Source organism: Felis catus, chromosome A2 (genome assembly GCF_018350175.1).
Source record: "Felis catus isolate Fca126 chromosome A2, F.catus_Fca126_mat1.0, whole genome shotgun sequence".
NCBI classification, from domain to species: Eukaryota; Metazoa; Chordata; class Mammalia; order Carnivora; family Felidae; genus Felis; species Felis catus.
The window spans coordinates 113,966,817-113,990,671 of NC_058369.1; the positions used below are offsets into that span (position 1 = coordinate 113,966,817).

Here is a 23,855-nt window from a genome sequence, read left to right on the forward strand (position 1 = left end):
GCTTTCCAGGAGCGTATGCTAATTCAGGAATCTGATTATGTTACTAGAAAAGCTTACAGATGGTTATCAGACTAAATTCCAAAAAGAGAAATAATTGAATCTCTAAATCTTGCTAGAAACACCTATTTATCAAAATGAGGGTTTTTGTCTGTTTTGAAAGAGCTATTTCGTGAGGGGGGCAGGGGGGGAGGAGGCAGCAGAGGGAGAGAGGAGAGAGAATCTCAAGTAGGCTCCACACTCAGAGCCCACTGGAGGCTTGATCCTACCACCTGGGATCATGACTTACTGGAAATCAAGAATCCCAAGGTCAACTGACTGAGCTACAAGGGCTCCCTCAATAATTAGTTATTATAATGGATTGAGGGCAACACTTCTCCATAGCTCCCATGAAAGGAATGGGGATTGAAGTTTTTGTTTTGAAATGAACAATTAAAGCGGACCCATTAAAAAAAGTTTTAGTTCAAGGACTCCTCCCACAGAATTCTGGCTACTTCAGTAATCCAAGTTTCTTTAATAGACTCAACAGATGCCAATATGCCATATTGAATTTCCATTGCAATATCATGGGGACTGTTTTTAATCTGGAACTTTTCTCCCATGATCTTTTATTTACTTTTGGATTGCACGATAATTCTAGTACTGCTTTGCAATGCACAAAGAGCGCTATCCATTCTCTTATTGGGCATATTAACATTCTATTAAGTAGCAGGTGAGGATCAGAATCAGGGCTTCGAATACCTAGATCTTTATTTCCACAACCAGAGAAGTCACACTGCCGGGTTAGCTCTTTTCTGGTACTACTCAGACAACCTGCAGTAAGGTGAATAAAAGCCCTCAGCGCTAGGTCTGAATGCCGGTTCCACTTTCTCCTTGTCGCGCAGCCACTTTGTGACTTGGCTCCCTTGCTCATAAGACAAACTGAGCAGTCGAAGCCCTGACATTCTAGGGATTATATGAAATAAGGCTAAGGATTTAGCGCGGAGCTCGGCACAAGACAGCACTGCATAAACTATATTAATCAGTGATGGTCTGTTACTCTCGCTCCCTGGGAACCCCACGGAACGTCCAGTAGGACAAGGTGTCGTTGGGCAGAAGAAGCCACCCATTCAGCGGCTGAGACACGAGGAGGACACGCCCTCCAGAGTCGCCCCAATGGGAGGAGCCCTGAGCCGGAAGGCCTCAGCCGGGCGCTGACCCCGCCCACAGCTGACTGGGGCGGGGACGCCGTCTCCCGGGAAACTGGACGCGCAGCTCCGCTGGGGTCGGAGCCTCAGCCGGTGGGACTAGCAGTGCGTGCCACGCCCGCAGCCAAGTAGCAGCAGGTGTGGGCCAGCGGCCACGCTGCTTGCAGTCGCCGGAGGGGGTGGGCGTCTGCCGCGGCGCGTGTGGGGAAAAGTGTCCTCGCCCACCCCAGGCTGGGCAGGGACGCGAGCGTGTGGAGCAGACCGACCCAGCATTCTCTTGGACGTGCATGATGGCAGCCCGGGAGGTGTTCGGGTTTCCAGAGGACGCAGCCCTTCGCCTAACTCCGGGCGCTGGCCTGGAGGTGGTGGGCATGAAGGAGCTGGAGGAGGAAGGGGTGGAGGAGGAGGAAGAAGAGGAGGAGGAGGAAGAGGCGGCGGCGGCCAGGAGAGCTCGGAGTTTCGCCCGAGACGCGCGGGTGCGCTTTCTCGGCGGCCGCCTGGAGCTGATGCTAGGGCTCTCAGCGGAGAAATGGAGCCAGCATTTGGACAGCGAGGAAAACCGGCAGGTCCTGGGAGAGTTCCTGGAGAACCCCAGTCCCGCGTGCCTTGTCTTCAGCGTCGCCGCCGCGGGACCACTCGCAGTCGCCCGGGAGGTAAGGGGCGACAGGCTAAGGGACCCTGCCAGTACGGGGACAGGCCAGTCGCGTCCTTGGGTTCCCTTGGGGCATGCACTTAGGCGCTTTAAGAAACTTTCTTTGGGAGCCCTTGCCTTGGAGTTTGCAAAATCACCCACGTGCGCCCACTATGCAGTTAAGCAACTGTGGATTAGTTTTCTAGAAGGTTAGTTTGCCCAACCCAGATAAAGCAGGAAAAGCTACACTACACTTTTTCAACTGCCTAGGCTTTGGGAACAAGGTGGGTTCTCTGTGCCAGATAACTTCTGTTTTCAATCGCTCTTGGGCCAATCTGGGGTCCTGTCTTTAAAAAATGTTTTAGCAGAGCCTGAATAATTTTTCATATGCTAAGTCTGTCACATTTAATCCTAGGAAAAATATTTAGTCTTTAAAAAAGGAGTGCTCTGGCACTCCGCGCACACATGGTGTTTACCAGCCCTGGAGGGAGAAGGGGGGCAGTCCTTTCTTTCCTTCCATCTTTTCTTTCTTCCTTCCTTCCTTTTTTTTTTTTTTTTTTTTTTTTTTTTTTTTAGATTTTGTAGTTGGAGGTTAAGGTATCACTTATAAATACAGCATTTGTATTCAGCATTTATTTTTATTTTTATTTTTATTTCAGAGAGAGCACGAGCAGGGTAGGGTCAGAGGGAGCGGGACAGAATCTTAAGCAGGTTCCACACTCAGTCAGCATGGAGCAGATGCGCGGTTGGATCTGCCACCCTGGGTTCATGACCTGAGCCAAAATCAAGTCTTTAGTGTTTACAGTGCCTCAGTGTAATGTGTTGTATGTGTGAAGTGTTTATCATCGCTGTGTGTCACTTTAATAGTTGGGAAATAGGATCCCAGAGAAAGAGTAACAGGAGTTTGCCTTAGGGTTTTGAGATCTGAATTTTTTTGTTTTGCTCTTTTCCCAATTATAACTAATTAAAAATTTTGTCAAACAAGGAGATAGGATACTTAAGTCTAGGATTACTTAAGTTAAATAATCATCATATCTGAAGAAATAGCTCAGTACTTGTGGAAATGTTAAAATATCTAAATTCAACATTTTATTTTGAGGATAGATTTACAAAGTAACCTCTTGTGCCTGAACTTCCTTTCACTTTGGTTTATTTCCAAACAACAACAAAAAAAAGGTTGTAAAAAGGAATGACCTTTCCTAAGATAGAAAAATGCTAAATTCTCCTTATATTTGTTTTTAATAAGGAGATGTTAGGGTATATAATGATCTTGGGTAATTGACAAGCCCCTTTAAAGGTGATATTTACATACCAATAATGCTATGGAATTAGCATTATAAAAGAACAAAACTATACAGTTTGCAGAAGGTAGGACAAAGAGCTGTGGGACTACCTTATTTATAAAGGTAGGCAAGATGCCAGATTTTATTCCTTTTTTAGCAATCTAGCTACAAGTTAGATAGAGCAAATCCTATGTGTTAATATGGAAACTATGCTGTGAACTTGGACTAATTATTTTGCTCTTGTTTCAGATTCCAAGAGATGCAAAACATAAACTTGTTTATATTGCCAAGAAGATTACTGCAAACATTGGAGTAAATGACTTTTCTCAAACGGTTTTATTTGGAGAGTTAACCGCCTCATCTTTCGGACATGTAACTGCTTTCCTAGATGAGGTACTAGTCTGTCCTTAATATTTGAATCTTTAATTTATCTCTATGGCACTTGGAATTATTCAGAAAAACTCTGGTTAAAAAAAAGAATGTAGAAGCCAATAATCTCTTTAGGTGGATGCAATGTGGTTAACCGTTTCTGAATGAGAGGATACTGATAATATTCAACAGATGGTAATCTGTAGGATTATCCTTTTTCTCTTTGTTTATAAATATGGGAAGTAAAAAGAAGCTTGAATAGGCTCTTGTAATTAGCTATAGGTTTTAAATTCCACGTTGAATAGAGACAAACTTAGACTTTGGAAGCATGTATCATAAGTTTTTCAGATTTCTGTTAGTTTCTGTGACCCTCAGGTCAGATAATGTGGAAAGATAACAGAAACGAAATTTTTGAAGTGGTTGCTTTAAAATTCTTCTTTCTGTCCCCTTAAATCAGAGAAATGCTGTCTAAACCCAGGTTATTGATACTTGTAATAAAAGTACCTTGGTGGGATTTTTTTAATGTGTTTTTTTTTTTTTTTTAATGGGATTTAATGTGGGATCCTGGGGATTTTATTAAAGTCAGGCTGCTCCAGTAGGTCTGGGGTGGGGCCAATCTTCTACAATATCTGATCTCATACGATTCTGTTTGTTGATGGTATGTCTTTGAGGAAAGATGTACCAAATGACCAGGTTCTGTAGGATTAGAGCAGTGATTCTCAAACTTTGCTGAACATTAGAATCACCTGGGGAACTATCTAACCTGCCTTTACCCTGGTCAACCTTAATACTAACTAAATCAGAATGGGGTGGGAGCCAGGTGGTTACAATGGTTAAAATCCCAATTCTAATGTGCCCCAAACTTTGAGAGCCCCTGGGTTAGATAGAAGTAAATCAGATCTCTGTAATCAGTGCATTTCTGCCAAGGCCAGTGCTTAAGGTAGGAATAATTCCCAGAATATTTATTACTAACGATTTGCCAGTCTCTCTGTTGCACGCCACTTCTACTTCCTGAGTCTCTTTCGCTGTCTTTGGACTAGCCAAAGTCTCTAACTCCCAACTTCACCACCTTACCTCTGTTTCCCTCTCCTCCTGTTGAAATTACTCGGTTTTAGATGATTTCAGGGACACACCGATAGAGTTTTCTATCTTTACCTGGGACACTTTTTGGTCTGTAGCAGAAGCTCAAGAAATTTTTACCGAACTGAACCTGATGAAAGCATTTCACATGAAATGGGAATGACTCTTGGTCATTTGAAACTAGACTGCCATCAGCTGGGGCTTGGAAGGGCAAGGATGTACTCTTTGTTTGAATTCTTACATTACTGTCTGTCTGGCAACAGACAGAAGATACACAGCTCTTGCAAGTTCCTCTGATCTTGGGGTGGATTTATCTCCATACCAGGGTCTGCATTCCACTCTGAGAAAGATGAAATGAAAGAGAGTAAGCTGTCCACAAGTACATTTATTGTAGGTATAAGCCATCCAGAAGCTCAGAGTTTAAGTGGTTTAGAAGATTCATGTAATTATGCTTGAAGATCTGAGTATTGGGAAGAAAAAAAATGAGATCACACTTAGGAAGTCACTTGGGTTTACTTTTGGACAAGACTTACATTCGGTATGAAGAAGGCCCTAAGGCCTGGCTATAGATGATTGGGTTGAAAACGTTTTTATAAGGATTGTCTTTGCTTCGTATCCAGTGTAGCTCGCAAAATTGGCTGATTAACAGTGGCTTATGATGATGTGCAAGGCACTCCCAAACTTCTCTCTCTAGCCAAGATCTTTTTCCTGAATTTCAAACTTGGAGATCCATTTGATTTCCTGAAATTCACACTTGCATTTTAATAAACATCCCAAACCTGTCCAAAGTTGAACTGACCTTCCCCAGCCTCCACTGCATTACTTGTGGTTATCTCCACAATAGTGGCGTGAATGCCTTCCTTCCAGTTGCTCAAGCCAGAAAATTACTGAGACAGCCCTAACTCTTTTGTGTCACATGTTGTATCCGTTCTGGCAGGAAATCATGCAAGTTCCTGCTGGTGGGAATGCAAACTGGTGTGGCCACTCTGGAAAACAATATGGAGGTTCCTCAAAAAATTAAAAATAGACCTACCCTATGACCCAGAAATTGCACTAATGGGTATTTATCCAAAGGGTATAGGTGTGCTGATTTGAAAGGGCACATGCTTCCCAATGTTTATAGCAGTGCTATCGACAATGGGCAAAGTATGGGAAGAGCCCAAATGTCCATCAACTGACAAATGGATAAAGAAGATGTGGCATATATATATATATATATATATATATATATATATATGTATATTTATATATGTACAATGGAATATTACTTGGTGATAAAATGAAATCTTGCCATTTGCAACAACATGGATGCAACTAGAATGTATTATGCTAAACAAAAAAGTCAGAAAGATAAATATATGATTTAACTCATTGATGGAATTAAAGAAACAAAATAGTTGAACATAGGGGAAGGGAAGGAAAAATAAGAAAAAGAGAGGGGGGCAAACCATAAAAGTTTCTTAACTGTAGAGAAACTGAGGGTTGCTAGAGGGTGTTGGGTAGGGTAATGTGCTAAATGGGTGATGGGCATTAAGGAGGGCATTTGTTGGGATGAACACTGTGTGTCATCGGTCAGTGAGGAATCACTAAATTCTCCTGAAACCAATACTACACTATATGTTAACTAACTTGGATTAAAATAATATTTAACAAAAGGAAATCATGCAAGTTCTACCTTCAAAATACATTCAGAATCAGCCTCCATACTCCCCTCTCCTGCTACCACTCTGGGCTGGTTCACCATTGTCTCTCACCTGTGCTACTGCTTTCATCTTTCTCTGTCTTTTTTTTTTTAATGTTATTATTTCATTTCATTTTGTTACATTTTATAGGAATTAACATACAGTGTTATATTAGTTTCAGGTATACAATAGAGTGATTCAACAAATTCTATACATCACACACAAATCCACACCAAGATCATGATGAATTCATGTTCATCATGAAAAGTGCACTCCTTAATCTCCATTGCCTATTTTACCCATCCTCCTACACACCTCCCTTCCTGTAACCATTAGTTTGTTCTCTGTAGTAAAGAGTCTGATTCTTGGTTCATCTCCCTTTCCTTTTTTTTTTTTTTCCTTCACTCATTTGATTTGTTTCTTAAATTTCGCTTGAGTGAAATATGGTACTTTTCTTTCTCTGACTTAATTTGTTTAGCATTATACTCTGGATCCATCCATGTCATTACAAGTGGCGAGATTTCATTCTTTTCTATGGAAAAATAATATTCCATTTTATGTATATACCAAATCTTCCTTATCCATTCATCTGTCAATGGCTGCTTCCATAATTTGGCTGTTGTTAATAATGCTGTCATAAACATAGGGGTACATGTATGCCTTTTAATTAGTATTTTTGTAGTTATTGGGTAAATATCTAGTAGCGTGATTACTGGATCATAGGGTAGTTCTATTTTTAATTTTTGAGCAGCCGCCATACCTTTTTCCAGAGTGGCTGCACCAGTTTGCATTCCCATGCTTTCATCTCTTAACTAATCTCTGTGCTTTTGTGTGGTTCCCATCTAGAATGTATTCCCAACATAGCAGCTAAAGGGATTCTGTTGAAGCATGAGTCAGAACATGTGACTTCTCTGCTTCCGTTTTACTCTGAATAAGGGCCCAAGTGCTTTTAGTAGTCTAGACTTTGCATGTTCTGTGTTCTCTGTGGATCACAGCTATCAGCCTTACCTAAAAACTTGGTAGAACTGTAGAATCTCAGGGTCGTCTTCAGAGCTACTGAGGCAGGATCATCATTGGTTCTTAGGTGTATTAAAGGATGAAATCCCTAGTCCAGAATCTGTGACCTGACCTCCCAGGCTCTAAACTCTTCTCACTTGCTAACTCGTGACCTCCTTGCTGATCCTTAATTGTCTCAGGTACACTGTTGCCCCTACTATTTCTTTACCTCCCTCAGAATTCACTCAGCTAACCCCTTAATGTCCTTCAAGTCTTTTTACTCATGTATCTTTTATTAAAGCCACCCTTGAGGAGGGTAGGGACTAGGGTCAGCAAATGAGGCACCCACTTCAAGAGCAAATTTATAGGGAGGCAAAGGGAGCAAAAACAAAACAAAACAAAAAAACCCTCAATATCAGGATGAAATTTTAATACAGTATTTATTTTATTTTTTTAAATTGAGATGTACATAATATTTGTATGAGTTCATGGTTTTTTATTTAATGCAATTTATTGTCAAATTGTGCTCTTGGTTTTCGGGGTAGATTCCCATGGTTCTTACGTATAGCACCCAGTGCTCATCCCAACAACTGCCCTCCTTTCAATGCAGTATTTAAAAAATAAATAAATAAAAAATGAGGGGTGCCTGGGTTGCTAAGTCGGTTAAATCTCAGACTTTGGTTCAGGTCATGATCTCACAGGTTCTAGCCCTGCATTGGGGTCTGTGCTGACAGCTCAGAGCCTGGAGCCTGCTTTGGATTTGGTGTCTGTCTCTCTTTTTCTCTGCCCTCCCCACCCCCACACTGTCTCTCTCAAGAAATAGATAAACATTAATAAAAAATCAAAATGAAAAAGTCAACATTTAAATAAACAGGCGATCACTAACAGTACTGTACTAGATCATGTTGGAGCCTCAAGCAAAAATAAACCCATAATACTGATGTTGCCTTTATTTAAAAATAGTGATAATTCATCATTTTTGTTGCATTAATTTTGATTTAAAAAGTATCTTAAAAAATTATTCGTCTTGATTACTGAGTTTTTTGGTGGCTTTCAGATTCTATTTCCTGTGTGAATGCCTCACTTGCCTAACCCGAGTCCCAGCTTTGAGTCTTTGTTTTGCTCCCTGTTGTGGCCCAAACACCCAAGACGTTGCCTGACACGTAGTAGGAGCTCCAGACTTGTTACATGAATGAAGGTCAATTAAAGGCTGATATCCTGTTGTTATAAAAGACCGAACACTGAAGCTTCAAGGTATTTCTTTAGAGAAGCATTTGGCATATGATCTCTCTTTCCATTTGGATTGTTTTGGACCGTGAAGAGGATACTCGGGAAATTTTATGCTAATCTCATTTATTCATTTAATCACCGTTTATTGAAGACCTACTCGTTGCTAGTGACTGGCCACACCACATGGTAGTTAGTGATGTAGTTTGTGTCCTCAGAAGGCATGTAGTCTGATGAGGGAGGCAGGTTGCTGAGCTTGCAGTATGAGGACACAGGAGGCTCCTGGAGGAGTCTTCAGCATCATGGGGTGGGAGCCTCGTGATGCTCCCCACACCTACAGGGCTGACAGGGGCTGGGGACTCTGAAATAGGATGATCCTAGGTCTCAGTTTGCCTGGGGTACTTTTGGCTTACAACTGTCAGAGATCAGTTAATGTCCGCTAAGGATTTTTAGTGTTTCTTTGTACTCTCGAAAGCCTCCAGAATTGTATGGTAAATTATGTGGTCCCCATAGTGTTAAAAGACAAGAAGGAGATAGCTAGGTGTAGGAGGAGGAAGGGCTTTCTGAGCAGAGGGAGAAGCACTACAAAGGCACAGAGGTGAGGAAATGCAGGTTCTTTTTAAAAAAAGGAGTAAATTAATGTAGCTGGATCAGGGAACCTGAGCCGGGAGGTAGTGAGAAACAAGGGTGGAGAGACCGATTAGAAAATAAACAGCCACATAACTTTTTCAGGTGGTTGCCAGCAAAGGCAATGACCAAACCCAAATTCATGTGTTGATTGGAAGACGGCCGTGGTGGTGCAGGTTCTGGGAAGGTTTTTTATCAGGGCCGGCTTGATTGGGAAGTTGTGCAGTCACATGGAATGTCAGTGGTCATTGGTGACTTGCATTCCAAGCTAATCAACCTCTGATTTATACATTAACAAAACTCTCTGATTTATACATTAACAAAAGACATGACATGCAGAGGACTGCTGAATTGGGAATGTCATTTGTGCCTTCATGTTTAGTTTTTTCTCATTTAAATGATCTAATGTATTCTCACTTGCATTCATTATTAACCGTTTTTTGGAGTTTGACTCAGTGATTTATGGGAATTCATGCTGATGTGCTGGGGACTCCCAGACTTGTGTCTCCAGCCTGGACCTCTCTCCTAAACTTCAAGCTTAGGTATCCATCGTCTTGTGGACATAGCCGTTTAGTGTGTAATGTCTCAAATCTGACATATCCAAAGCTGAACTCCCAATCTGCTCTTCAACATTCTTATGTGTTCCTTTGTACTTAGTTGTAGCTGTATTATGTTTTATAATATTTAGCAAAAGTATTTAAAATGTCATGTAGCTATTTCTTTTTAAAATTTTTTTTTATGTTTATTTTTGTGGGAGAGAGAGAATGAATGAATGAGTGGGGTGGAGGGGCAGAGAGAAGGAGAGAGAGAATCCCAAGCCAGCTCCGTGCTCTTAGTGTAGACCCTGATGTGTGGCTTCAACGCACAAACTGAGATCATGACTTGAGTCTAAATTGAAAGTCAGACACTTAATTTTCTTTCTTTTCTTTCTTACCTTCTCACATTACTTCTTTTTTTAATTAAAAAAATTTTTTTAACATTTTGTTTGAATCCAAGTTATTTAACATACAGTAATGATTTCAGGAATAGAATTTAGTGATTTATCACTTACATATAACACCTCCTCCCAACAAGTGCCCTCCTTAATGCCCATCACCCATTTAGCCCATGCCCCTACACAACACCCTGCCAGGAACCCTCAGTTTGTTCTCTGTATTTAAGAGTCTCTTGTGGTTTGTCTCCCTCTCTGTTTTTATCTTAGTTTTGCTTCCCTTCCCCTGTGTTCATCTGTTTTGTTTCTTAAATTTTATATATGAGTAAAATCCTATGAAGTATGACTGACCTACTTCGTTTGGCGTAATAACACTCTAGTTCCATCCACATTGTTGCAAATACTAACATTTCATTCTTTTTTAAATTTTTTTTTCAACGTTTATTTATTTTTTTGGGGGGGACAGAGAGAGACAGAGCATGAACGGGGGAGGGGCAGAGAGAGAGGGAGACACAGAATCGGAAACAGGCTCCAGGCTCTGAGCCATCAGCCCAGAGCCTGACGCGGGGCTCGAACTCACGGACCGCGAGATCATGACCTGGCTGAAGTCGGACGCTTAACCGACTGCGCCACCCAAGCGCCCCAACATTTCATTCTTTTTGATCACCAAGTAATATTCCATTGTGTGTGTGTGTGTGCGTGTGTGTGTGTGTGTGTGTGTGTATACATACACACATATATATCACATATTCTTTATTCATTCATCAATGGACATTTGGGCTCTTTCCGTACTTTGATTATTGTCGAGAATGCTACTATAAACATTGGGGTGTATATGCCCCTTTAAAACAGCACTCTTGTATCCTTTGGATAAATACCTAGTAGTGCAATTGCTGGATTGTAGGGTAGTTCTATTTTTAATTTTTTGAGGAACCTCCATACTGTTTTCCAGAGTGGCTGTACCAGTTTGCATTCCCACTAGCAGTGCAAAAGGTCCTCTTTCTCCACATCCTTGTCAACATCTGTGTCACTTGAGTTGTTAATTTTCGCTACTCTGACAGGTGTGAGTGGTACCTCATTGTGGTTTTGATTTGTATTTCTCTGATGAGTGATGCTGAGCATTTTTTCCTATGTCTGTTAGCCATCTGGATGTCTTTGGAAAAGTGTCTATTCAAGTCTTTTGCCCATTTCTTCACTGGATTATTTGTTTTTTGGGTGTTGGGTTTGATAAGTTTTTCATAGATTGTGGATACTAACCCTTTATCTGTTAGGTCATTTGCTGGTAACTTCTCCCATTCTGTCATTCGCCTTCTAGTTTTGCTGTTTTTTTACTTCACTGTGCAGAAGTTTTTTATCTTGATGAGGTCCCAATAGTTCATTTTTGCTTTTGTTTTCTTTGCCTTGGGAAACATGTCAAGTAAGAAGCTGCTATGGCCAGCATCCAAGAGGTTGTTGCTTGTTCTCTCCTCCAGGATTTTGATGGTTTCCTTTCTTAAATTTAGGTCTTTCATCCATTTTGAGTTTATTTTTGTGGATGGTGTAAGAAAGTAGTCCAGGTTCATTCTTCTGCATGTCGCTGTCCAGCTTTCTGAGCACCATTTGCTGAGGAGACTGTCTTTGTTCCACTGGATACTCTTTCCTGCTTTGTCAAAGATGAGTTGGCCATACCTTTGTGGGTTCATTTCTGGCTTCTCTCTTCTGTTCCATTGATCTATGTGTCTGTTGTGCCAGTACCATACTGTCTTGATGATTACAACTTTGTAATATAGCTTGAAGTCAAGAATTGTGATGCCTCAAGCTTTGGTCTTCTTTTTCAGGATTGCTTTGGCTGTTTGGGGTCTTTTCTGGTTTTATACAGATTTTAGAATTGTTTGTTCTAGCTCTGTGAAGATTGCTGGTGTTATTTTGATAGGGATTGTGTGGAATATGTAGATTGCTTTGGGTAGTACTGACATTTTAACAGTATTTGTTCTTCCCATCCATGAACATGGAATGTTCTTTTCCATTTCTTGGTGTCTTCTTTAGTTTCTTCCATAAGTTTTCTATAGTTTTCAGTGTATAGATCTTTCACCTCTTTGGTTAGGTTTATTCCTAAATATTTTATAGTTTTTGGTGCAGTTGTAAATGGGATTGATTCCCTGATTTCTCTTTCTGCTGTTTCATTATTGGTGTATAGGAATACAACCAATTTCTGTACATTGATTTTATATCCTGCGACTTAGCTGAATTCATGGATCAGTTCTAACAGTTTTTTGGTGGAGTCTTTTGGGTTTGCCACATAGAATATCATGTCATTTGCGAAGAGTGAAAATTTGACTTCCTCCTTGCAAATTTGGGTGCCTTTTGTTTCTTTGTGTTGTCTGATTGCTGAGGCTAGGACTTCCAACACTATGTTGAATAACAGTGGTGAGAGTGGACATCCCTGTCTTGTTCCTGACCTTAGGGGGAAAGCTCTCAGTTTTTTTTCCTATTGAGATGATATTAGCTGTGGGTTTTTCATATATGGCCTTTATGATCTTGAGGTACATTCCTTCTCTGCCTACTTTCTTGAGGGTTTTTATCAAGAAAGGATGCTCTATTTTGTCAAATACTTTCTCTGCATCTACTGAGAGGATCATGTGGTTCTTGTCCTTTCTGTTATTGATGTAATGTATCACATTGATTGATTTGCAGATATTTAACCTGCCCTGCATCCCAGGAGCAAATTCTACTTGATCATGGTGAATACTCCTTTTAACGTATTGTTGTATCCAGTTGGCTAGTATCTTGTTGAGAATTTTTGCATCCATGTTCATCAGGAAAAGTGGTCTGTACTTCTCTTTTTTTAGTGGGGTCTTTGCCTGGTTTTGGAATCATGGTAACACTGGCTTCATAGAATGAGTTTGGAAGTTTTCCCTCCATTTCTATTTTTTGGAACAGCTTCAAAAGAATAGGTGTTAACTCTTCTTTATATGTTTGGTAGAATTTCCCTGGGAAGGCATCCAGCCCTGGATTCTTGTTGGGAGATTTTTGATCACTGATTCAATTTCTTTACTGGTTATGGGTCTGTTAAAATTTTCTATTTTTTCCTGTTTCAGTTTTGATAGTTTATATGTTTATAGAAATTTGTCCATTTCTTCTAGGTTGCCCAATTTGTTGGCGTATAATTGTTCATAATATTCTCTTATTGTTTGTATTTCTGCAGTGGTGGTTGTGATCTTTCCTGTTTTCATTCATGATTTTATTTATTTGGGTCATTTTTCTTTTTGATCAGCCTGGCTAAGGGTTTATCAATTTTGTTTATTCTTTCAAAGACCCAGCTTCTGGGTTCATTGATCTGTTCTGTTTTCTTTGATTTCAATATCATTGATTTCTGCTCTAATCTTTATTATTTCCCTTCTTCTGCTGGTTTAGGGCTTTATTTGTTGTTTTTTCCAGCTCTTTTAGGTTTAAGGTTAGGTTGTGTATTTGAAACCTTTCTCCTTCTTTAGGAAGGCCTGGATTGCTATATACTTCCCTCTTATAACCACCTTTGCTGTATCCCAGAGGTTTTGGACTGCCGTGTTTTCATTTTCAATGGCTTCCTGTACTTTTAAAATTCCTCTTTAATTTCTTGTTTAGCCCATTCATTCTTTAGTAAGATGTTCTTTAATCTCCAAGTATTCATCGTCTTTCCAAATTTTTTTTTTGTGGTTCGTTTCAAGTTTCATAACATTGTGCTCTGAAAGTATGCATGATATGATCTCCATATTTTTGTACTTTCTGGGAGCCAATTTGTGATCCAGTATGTGATCTATTCTGGAGAATGTTCCATGTGCACTCAAGAATGTGTATTCTGCTGTTTTAGGATGAAATGTTCAGTATATATCTTTTAAGTCCATCTGATTCAGTGAGTCATTGAAAGCCATGGTTTCCTTGTTGATTTTATGCTTATGTGGTCTATCCTTTGGTGTAAGTGGGGTGTTAAAGTCCCCTACAATCACTGTATTGTTACCTATACATTTATTTATGTTTGTGATTAAATGATTTATATATTTGGGTTTTACCATGTTGGGGGCATAAATATTCACAGCCGTTACATCTTGATGGATAGACCCCTTAATTATGATATGATGCTCTTCTTGATCTTTTGTTACAGCCTTTATTTTAAAATCTAGTTTGATAAAAGTATGGCTACTCCAGCTTTCTTTTGATAATCATTAGCAGGATAGATGGTTCTCCATTCCTTTACTTTCAATCTGCAGGGGTCTTTAGGTCTAAAATGAGTCTTTTGTAAGCAGCATATAGATGGGTCTTCTTTTCTTATACATTCTGATATCCTGTGTCTTTTGATTGGAGCATTTCGTCCATTTAAATTTAGAGTGAGTACCAAATATTTGAATCAGTGCCATTGTGTTGCCTGTAGACTTGATGTTTCTGGTGTTCTCTGGTCCTTTCTAGCCTTTGTTGCTTTGGTCTTTGTTGTTTTATTTTGGTCTTTTCTCCACTCAGAGTCTCCCTTCAAATTTCTCACAGGGTTGGTTTAGTGGTCATGAACTCCTTTAGTTTTTGTTTGGGAAACTCTTTATCTTTCCTTCTATTTTGGATGATAGCCTTGCTGGGTAAAGAATTCTTGGCTGCATATTTTTCCAATTCAGCACGTTGAATATATCCTGCCACTTCCTTCTGGCCTGCCAAGTTTCTGTGGATAGGTCTGCTGACAACTTCATCTGTCTTCCCTTAGAGGTTAGGACTTCGTTCCTTTGCTGATGTCATAATTATTTCCTTGTCTGTGTATTTTGTGAATTTGAGTATGATATGCCTTGGTCATGGTCATTTTTTGTTGAATCTAATGGGAGTTCTCATTGCTTCTTGGATTTTGACATTTGTGTGCTTCCCCAGGTTAGGCAAGTATTCCACTATAATTTGCTCACATAAACTGTCTGCCCCTTCTCTCTCTCCATCTTCTGGACTCCTTTGATTGGGATTTTATTCCTTTTTAATGAGTCACTGAGTTCTCTAAGTCTTGTATCATGATCTTTTGCCTTTGTTTATGTCTTTTTTTTCCTGCTTCATTATTCTCCATAATTTTATCTTCTGTATCACTGATTCTCTCCTCTGCTTCATCCATCCCTTGCTGTAGTGGCATACATTGAGATTGCATCTCTGGTATAGCAGTTTTTTAATTTCGGCCTGACTAGATTGTATTTCTTTTATCTCCACAGAAAGGGATTCTCTGGTGTCGTCTATGCTTTTTTCAATCCCAAATATTGTTCTTATTATTGTGGTTCTAAATTCTAGTTCACATATCTTACTTATATCTGTGTTAAGTCCCTGGCTGTCATTTCTTCCTGTTCTTTCTTTTGCAGTGAATTCCTCCATTTTGTTATTTTGGATGAAGGGAAAATTAATAAAATGAAAAATAAAAATTAAAAAATCAAAAACAAAAAAAAAGGCTAGATCCTAGGTCTGTTTTGGTTTGCTTGTCGAAAGAAACTTCATAGAATGTAGAAAAGGAAAGGAAAGAAAAAAAAGATAAGAAAAAACTTACAAAATAAAAAATTGTATAATAAAATAAGAAAAAGAAAATGAAATAGAGTAATATATTAAAAAAAATTAAAAATGAAGTAAAAAAAATAAGTTTTCTTCTTTCTGTATTCAAGAAAGAGAAAGAAAAGAAGAAAAAAACAATTTAAGCCAAAACAGAAGCAAAGAAAATGAACAAATAAATGAACCAGCAAACAGAATGAAAGCTGAATGAATTTACATCCAGTTTCCCTTAGAACTGAAACTATGAAGTGTTCTATAGTCCGTATACTGAACAGGTGGAGTGACTTGTGCTAATCTTCTGTGGGATGTGCTTGGAGGGCACAGTTGGGTGGTGGTTGGTGTAAAGCCTCTGTTCTCCATCAGGGTTGCAGCATAGCTGACTGGGGTGGATCCGTGTGCATCCTTACATGTGCGTGTGCAGGGGAAGTGGAAATGGCCTCACCCAGCTCCCTAGTCTCTGGTGCAAGAATTTGTATACTGTCACCAACCTGTGATTAAGTACCCCTCCTTGATCTCAGGCCTCCGTCCATTCCCTGCCTCTACCCTGTCCACATCCAAGCTGTCCACCTGCCAGGCAGCACCCCCCTCCAGAGTTTTATCTCAGATGAGGTTGTGTTTCAAAACCCCACACTTCAGAGACCCCTGCTGCTTGGACCTATGCCAGCTCTCTGGGGGGAGGGGCTCACTGATCAATGACTAGGGTCAGCTTGCCCCAGAAAAGGTTTGTGTGATCTCACAGGGGCAGAGGTTCAGAGATTATGGCAAATCACTACACACAGCTGGTGCCAGGTTTCATTGCACTCTGGCGTCTTTGTCTCAATACCAGCAAACATGACTGCTCTCCAGGGTGTGCTGGGGCCTTTGCCTGTGGGGAGGCTGTATGGCCTCTACCAAATCCACTCCAAGCAGGGAAACTGCTTCTCACCGGGTAGCGCACAGACTCCTCAGACCCGGCTGCCTGCTTCTGGGGATTTGTTTTACTTCATTACCAGAGTACCACCAGGGACTGAACTTTGGAACTTCAGACTCTGCACTCCACTGTTTGTAGAATCCTGGTGGTATTGAAACCCTCTACTTTCTCCCCATCATTGGTTTGGGGAACAGATTTCCTGTTAAGTCCCCTGTGTTTTCACTCTTTCTCTCCAACTACTTTTGGGGGGAGTGCTTTTCTTGCATGATCCCGATGTACCATGCTCTCCTCTTCTTTTTCTCTCTCTGTCCTCTCTCTGTGAACATGGCTCCCTACCTTCCGTGGCTTTTCTCTCTTCCAGTTCACCTCTTTGCACTGTGTACCTTCCAGGGTCTATGGCTCAAGTTATGCAGATTGTTGCATTAATCCTCAGATCAATTTCCTAGGTGTTCAAAATGGTTTGGTGCTGCTCTAGCTGCATTGCAGGGATGAGACAAGCTTAGGGTCTCCATGCTGCTCCGCCATCTTAACTCCTCTGGCTAGTTATTTCTTTATGTATTATATTGGTCTAAATCTTTAAAGAAATAATAATTGTGAATTACTGTTATCCATTTGGCTTATCAAGCTAAAGTGGAAGTGTGATTTGGTTCTTATAGTTAGTGTCTAGGTCCCATCCTTGGACATTGCAATTTAAGATGTCTGGGAGAGGCCTGGGCTCCCACATTTTGAAAGCATTGCCCTGGTAATAATAACTATTGACTTAAAAACCATTGTAAAAAGAAAATCCCTAGCTTAAAAAGGGATCAAAGAAAGAACGTAGGTAAAGAAAACACAGCAGAGTTACCATAGTTCATTAATCTATGTTGTATATATACGTATTGAATATGTAAGCATATTTAAATTATTTTAGTGCTTAGGGGCGCCTGGGTGGCGCAGTCGGTTAAGTGTCCGACTTCAGCCAGGTCACGATCTCGCGGTCCGTGAGTCCGAGCCCCGCGTCGGGCTCTGGGCTGATGGGTCAGAGCCTGGAGCCTGTTTCCGATTCTGTGTCTCCCTCTCTCTGTGCCCCTCCACCATTCATGCTTTGTCTCTCTCTGTCCCAAAAATAAATAAAAAAAAAAAACGTTGAAAAAAAAAATTAAAAAAAAAATAAATTATTTTAGTGCTCAGAAAAAGTTTGGAATTTTTCTTCTAAACTGCAAAAAGTAGGAAAGCATTTCCCAACTGAGACAAAATAAAACCCCCAATTAATTGAATTACTTTGTGTATAGTTTAAGAAGATGTATTGTAATGAAAAAGCATATCCCAGGTCTATTTGTTTGAATGATGTTTTTTTTTTCTTAATGTTTTTTTCTGAGAGAGAGTGCAAGTAGGGGGAGGGGCAGAGAGCGAGGGAGACTCAGAGCTTGCAGCCTGCTTTGGAGCACAGAGCCCATCATGGGGCTCAAACCCATGGCCCATGAGATCATGACCTGAGCCAAAGTCAGATGCTTAACTGAGCCACCCAGGCACCTCTGTTTTAAATGACATTTACGGAAACATGCTCGTGCTTTGACTAATTGCTCTGCAAAGCATGTGGCTCACAATTTCACAGTTTTATCTACAGCTTGTGACAGAAATACTCAAATTTAAAAGTAGTTGGCTTTGCCACAGAATCATAGAGTGAAAGTTTGAAACCATAACTGGTAAATTAGATATGCCAAATAACCAGAATTTTCCTCGTGCCTGTTACTTAGAAATAGTTGCTGATACTGGAGATTGAGTCTAGAAAGTTTTCTAGTGGGTCAGTGAATATTATGCCCGATAAACTTCAAGTCTTCAGTCTGATTTCTAAAGCTCTTCATGAACTACCCTGCCTTTCTCAAAGCTAATCTCAGATTGGCAGGTTTCCAGAAGCACTATACTTCTGGAGCCCTGAATGATTTTATTGGTGTTGAGTTTTTTGGAGTGCCTGCTCTGCAATTTCATCTTCAACATTTTGTTTATGTATTTTTAAGTTTATTTATTTATTTTGAGAGAAAGCAGTTAAACGTGTGTGGGGGTGAGGGATGGAGAGAGGGAGAGTGAGAATCTCAAGCAGGCTCCACGCTGTCAGCACAGAGCCTGATGTGGGGCTGGATCCCACAAATTGTGAGATCATGACCTGAGCTGAAATCAAGAGTCGGTCGCTTAACTGACTCCACCCAGAAGGCCCTCATCTTCACCATTTTAATCAAGTAGCAACTTTTGTGGCAGGTCTTCCCTAACACCTGTCCCTTCCAGAGCCAGGTATATATCCTGTGTCTCCACATTACATCCTGAACATGCCTCCAATCACAGTAGTTCTTGTAGCAAAGGAACTAACCCATGAGATTATCCCCAGCAAAGACTGTTTCTTATTTTTCTGTTTTCCTAGCTTGACTTGTAGTCAGCGCTAAGCAGGAAAATGTAATAATACACTTTGGAAAGATTAGTTTCAACACAGAAAACAAAAGTAATTGTATTGTCAAAATAGACAAAAGGTGGAGTAATTGTTTTCTGAGCATTTCAGCTAATGGAAATTTTGTAGTGTAATGCCGGTACACCAGACAGACGATCAGAAAAAATGAAAAGTGTTTAAAATAGTAGCTACTAGAAAGGAGTGGGAAAACAAGAAGAGGCTACTAACTTCATTCACTCAACTCATTCTTATTAACATCTGCCAGGCCCTGGGAATACAAAGATAATTCTTGAGGGTTTTCACATACATGGTGTCACATACATGATCCTCCCAACTCAGTGGGAGAGGGAGTTCCAAATAAGGTCCATCTGATTAATAAACATCTTTTTGACCATCAACCGGCATGCCACCCAGGGCTCGAGAAGATTACTTTTGCTTCCATGTGATTCGTAAAAATTTTTTTCATTCATGTACCTGCCAGTGTGCTCAGTTTGCATTAGGAAAGTAGTTTGCTTACTTGACGTGGTTGTGTTTGTTTTATGCCGTGTTTGAGTCATTGGGAACTTCCACAAATGTTTGATAAATAAGTAAATGAATGAACAAGCAGTATAGTATTTGCACTTTGCAAGTATTTGCCTAATTGATGATGTCTAAATGGAATACTGATTTTTGTCCTCTCTTTGTAAATTTGATATTTAAGAAATTGAGTGGTTTTGTGGCTGATTTTGTATGACAGGAAAATTTTTGAAGGAGTACACTGTCTGTAAATTAACTTCTTTTGGAAATGTTTCTCTTTAGATTTTAGTGCCCATTCTTTCTAATAGGAACAACCATAAATCCTGGTCCTGTTTTATTTCACAAGACATGGAACACCACATAGAAGCCATGAAAAATAAAATGCATGTCTTTCGGGGCAAAATGTTGAGAAGAACTCTTCTACCAATTCCCACAATTGCAGGAAAAATTGACCTGGATCAGAAATACTCAGAGACCAAGTATGTAATGATATGGTATATATCGGATATTAAAGTGGAGAGCCTACATACCCAATTAACATAGAAGCTATTAGCACAAGAATTCTATCATTTTTTTAAAAAGGTTGTACAGAGCACCGTGTATATTATTTCCTTACTAAGTACACTTTTTAAAATTGTATTTTAAAGAGAGAGTGCAAGGAGGGGAGAGGGACAGAGGGAGAGAGAGAATTTTAAAGCGGGCTCCATCCCATCCACCACCCTGGGATCATGACCTGAGCTGAAATCAAGAGTCAGATGCTCAACCAACTGAGTCACCCACATGCCCCACGAAGTACATCTCCTAAAAGACTGCACAAAAAGCAGGCTGTAACAATTGACATGATGTCAAGAGTATTTTTTTTTAATGTTTATTCATTTTTGAAAGACAGCACAAGCAGGGGTGGTGCGGAGAGAGAGGGGGACACAGAATCCAAAGCAGGCTCCAGTCTCTGGGCTGTCAGCACAGAGCCTGATGCGGGGCTCAAACTCATGAACCGCGACATCATGACCTGAGCTGAAGTTAGATGCTTCACTGACTGAGCCATCCAGGCGTCCCTCAACAGTATTCTTTTAGCAATAATGGTTTAAGGTTATGATTATTTGTTTAACAATGTTTACATCACAACTAAAAGTGGGACTATAAAAATAAGGGATCTGATTCTGAAGCATTTATATTTGGAAAACTAGTTTATGGATACACCAAATAGATCTTAAGATCTGAGTGCTATCTTTATTTAGGTGAAACAATTGGTTTTTGAATTATTCTATTAATCATTTCAGTGTTTGTATGCTAGAGTCAAATGAAAGGACAGTACTCCATGCAATTGAGTCAGTGATTATTAAATGGTCACATCAGATCCAAGAAATCGTAGAAAAAGATTCCGTGCAGTCTTTGCTGAATTGTCTTCAGTCGAATCCTCAAACCGAACTGGATTTCTGGATGATGAGGAGAGAAAATCTGTCATGCATTTATGATCAAGTAAGTAGATAGCCCTACAAATTGCTTACAAATTGAATTAGGAAAGTCAGTTGTAGAATTTGGTTTCTACAGCAATGACTTCCAGTACCTTCAGAGGCTTAAAATACTGTTTTTGAATGGCTTAATAGTCTGTTCTTGTTTCTTGTTCCAAAGTTTTATATGATAGGCACTTTAGAAATGAATGCAGATTAAAAGTAAGTTTGCCATTTGGAGAATATTTTGACAGCATTTGATAATTGGAAACACTGTGGCATAGGAGAGAGTCGTTCGCCAGGGAAATGTCAAAGATGGTAAAATTTAGTTGATTGAACTGATGTAAGAAGGAGTAGGGTCTTGCCGAGTGGAGAGATGTGGCTTTGGAAGAGCTAACTTTGGTTCCTCTGCTGTTTGCCTTACATGTTCCTTGATTTAATATCCTGCAAACTAAGACGTTCATTTGCATTTCATGTGTCTCTCAGATTCTCTGAAACATAGCAGGAGATTTTATGTGGGAAGTTTAATATTTTACACTTAAAGGGTTAATTGACACTGTGAATACTCAAGAGCTGTAAATGTAAAGTAAAATTCAAGCCTAAGGAAAAATTGCTTTTAAAAATTATTTTCAACTTGAAGCCAGATGAGTCTTTTTTTTTTTTGAATACTGTGGGTATTGTGCATGAGTAAAATACAAGTGTTTTATTACCAAGTGTATCTATTTAGTCATTAATCTAGCTTGTATTAAATTTTCTTCAATTTAGCTTCAAGCTCCTATTGTCCTCAAAATGGCTAGGATCCTGCAAATCAAACAAAGCAGCTATTTGCCAACTTTGAAGGACATTTTTGTGGCTGTGAAAAATGGTAAGACTCTTGGTTTTTGGCCTGGCGTTGGTGTCCCTCATGATCTCATCCCACGCTGCCTGAACAGCCTCATCTGCCCTTCTACCATTAACATGTTCATGAAATGATTTCACTTGGCTCTTGTAATGATAAATTCGTCCTCATCAGTACTTTGTTCTCTAGTTCTATTAAACTGTTTTTAGGGTATATTGTAGGTACCTACCAAATTGCCTCTAGATTGAAGGTTTTTTTTTTTTTTTCAACGTTTATTTATTTTTGGGACAGAGAGAGACAGAGCATGAACGGGGGAGGGGCAGAGAGAGAGGGAGACACAGAATCGGAAACAGGCTCCAGGCTCTGAGCCATCAGCCCAGAGCCCGACGCGGGGCTTGAACTCATGGACCGCGAGATCGTGACCTGGCTGAAGTCGGACGCTTAACCGACTGCGCCACCCAGGCGCCCCATTGATTGAAGTTTTAATGGGAATGTGTGTGTGTGTGTGTAGGGGAAAGACCTTTGCAGCAGGTAAATGAAAGCCCAACATGGCGGTTTCCTCATCAACAGCTGGGCTACAGTTAGTCCATTTATTCTTGAGTAGAGTCTGAATGTGCTTGGCATCTGTTGCTTATCTAGCTCAAAAATGCTCAAAGTTATCATTGAAGTTTGGGTGAAGATTAAATGTACAGAGGAAGAGGGTTTGCTGAATTTTGAACAGGTCCATGCACACTGATAAAAACCAGAAATGATAAAAGTATTCAGTGAAAAGTCTCCTCGTCCCCTCACTATCCGGTTTCAGCTCCACCCAGGGGTCCCAGCCCCCTGGTTTTTTGATTTCTGTTCCTATTTCTTTAGGCCAATTCAAGTAAGTAGGCATAGACACGATACTGAGGTTTTCAGTGATGAAACTGTAAGATAATTGGACGAATAGCTTTTTTGGTTTCTAACATTAGAAAATTACTTTTTAATTTCTTCCTGTTAGAACTTTTGTAAGGTTAGGAAATACCTAAAATATACTTTGAAAATGTTTGGTTATTTCTTCAGGTTTTGGTTGTTTTTTGTTTTTGTTTTTGTTTTATCACATGGAAGCAAGAGTAATCTTCTCAAGTCCTGGGTGGCATGCAGGTTGATTCAAGTTTGATGGTCAAAAAGATGTTTATTAATCAGATGGACCTTTTTTGGAACTCCCTCTCCCATTGAGTTGGAAGCATCATGTGTGTGACACCATGTATGTGAAAACCCTCAAGAATTATCTTTGTATTCCCAGGGCCTGGCAGACGTTAATAAGAATGAGTTGAGTGAATGAAGTTAGTAGCTTCTTCTTGTTTTCCCACTCCTTTCTAGTAGCTACTATTTTAAACACTTTTCATTTTTTCTGATCGTCTGCCTGGTGTACCAGCATTACACTACAAAATTTCCATTAGCTGAAATGCTCAGGAAACAATTACTCCACGTTTTGTCTATTTTGACGATACAGTCTCTTTTGTTTCTAACTTGTCCAACATCCATTCAGTACATCTTAAATTAGCTGAGCCTCTGGTTTTCCTCAGCCAAACTGGCATATTAACACCTTCCTTGCAGAATTTTTTTGAGGATTAGAGCAATATTTCTCAACCTTGTCAGTGTTTATCACCGTTGACATTTTGGGTTCGATAATTGTTTGTCGTGGGAAGCTGTGCGTTCCTGTGTGTTTAGCAGCATCCCTGGCCTCCACCCACCTCCCCCTGGTGCAGCTGCGACAATTAAAAATGTCTCCAGACATTGCCAAATGACCCCTGGGGGCAAAACCTTTCCTGGCTGAGAACCCTTGAATTGAGGATAAAATATACAGGATACAAAGTACTAGGCGCACAGTAAGTATGTTCTCAGTAAGTAGAGGCTGCTCGAATTTTTTTCTGTATTAGTAGAAGATGAACATTTTCCATGGATAAAGCATCTACAGGAACAGATCACAGGGGTACTCAGGGCCTTATGAAGTGCATGGGCTGGAGATTCAGACACAAACACTCTGAGTACAACAAGTGGCTCAAAGCCATTGTCAGAGGTGGACAGCCCCCTCCCAAGGACATACTTGAGGCCTTTTAAAATCACCACTTGAGCTTGCCACATTTTAAAGTCACTTAGCTGTTAGATGCAATAATTTAATTTTGAAATTAACATGGGTAACAACATACTATTTTGAAAACATGAGCAGAACCAG

The 23,855-nt window shown here is 40.0% G+C and overlaps 1 protein-coding gene across 9 annotated transcripts in view; it reads left to right on the top strand.

The window, feature by feature from the left end:
• Window positions 1–1,158: 1,158 nt before the first annotated feature.
• DNAH11 (dynein axonemal heavy chain 11) overlaps window positions 1,159–23,855 on the top strand; it is a 372,548-nt gene continuing 349,851 nt past the window's right edge. For 2 of the 9 annotated variants that reach the window (XM_045052477.1, XM_045052478.1), the window contains exons 1-5: window positions 1,159–1,837; window positions 3,348–3,491; window positions 19,646–19,842; window positions 20,644–20,842; window positions 21,580–21,679. In XM_045052477.1, coding sequence (XP_044908412.1) covers window positions 1,472–1,837; window positions 3,348–3,491; window positions 19,646–19,842; window positions 20,644–20,842; window positions 21,580–21,679 — 1,006 coding nt within the window. In that variant the 5' untranslated portion in view covers window positions 1,159–1,471. Of the gene's footprint in view, window positions 1,838–3,347; window positions 3,492–19,645; window positions 19,843–20,643; window positions 20,843–21,579; window positions 21,680–23,855 lie in introns of those variants that run through there. The other 7 variants (XM_045052473.1, XM_045052471.1, XM_045052469.1 and 4 more) reach the window with 5 other exon arrangements.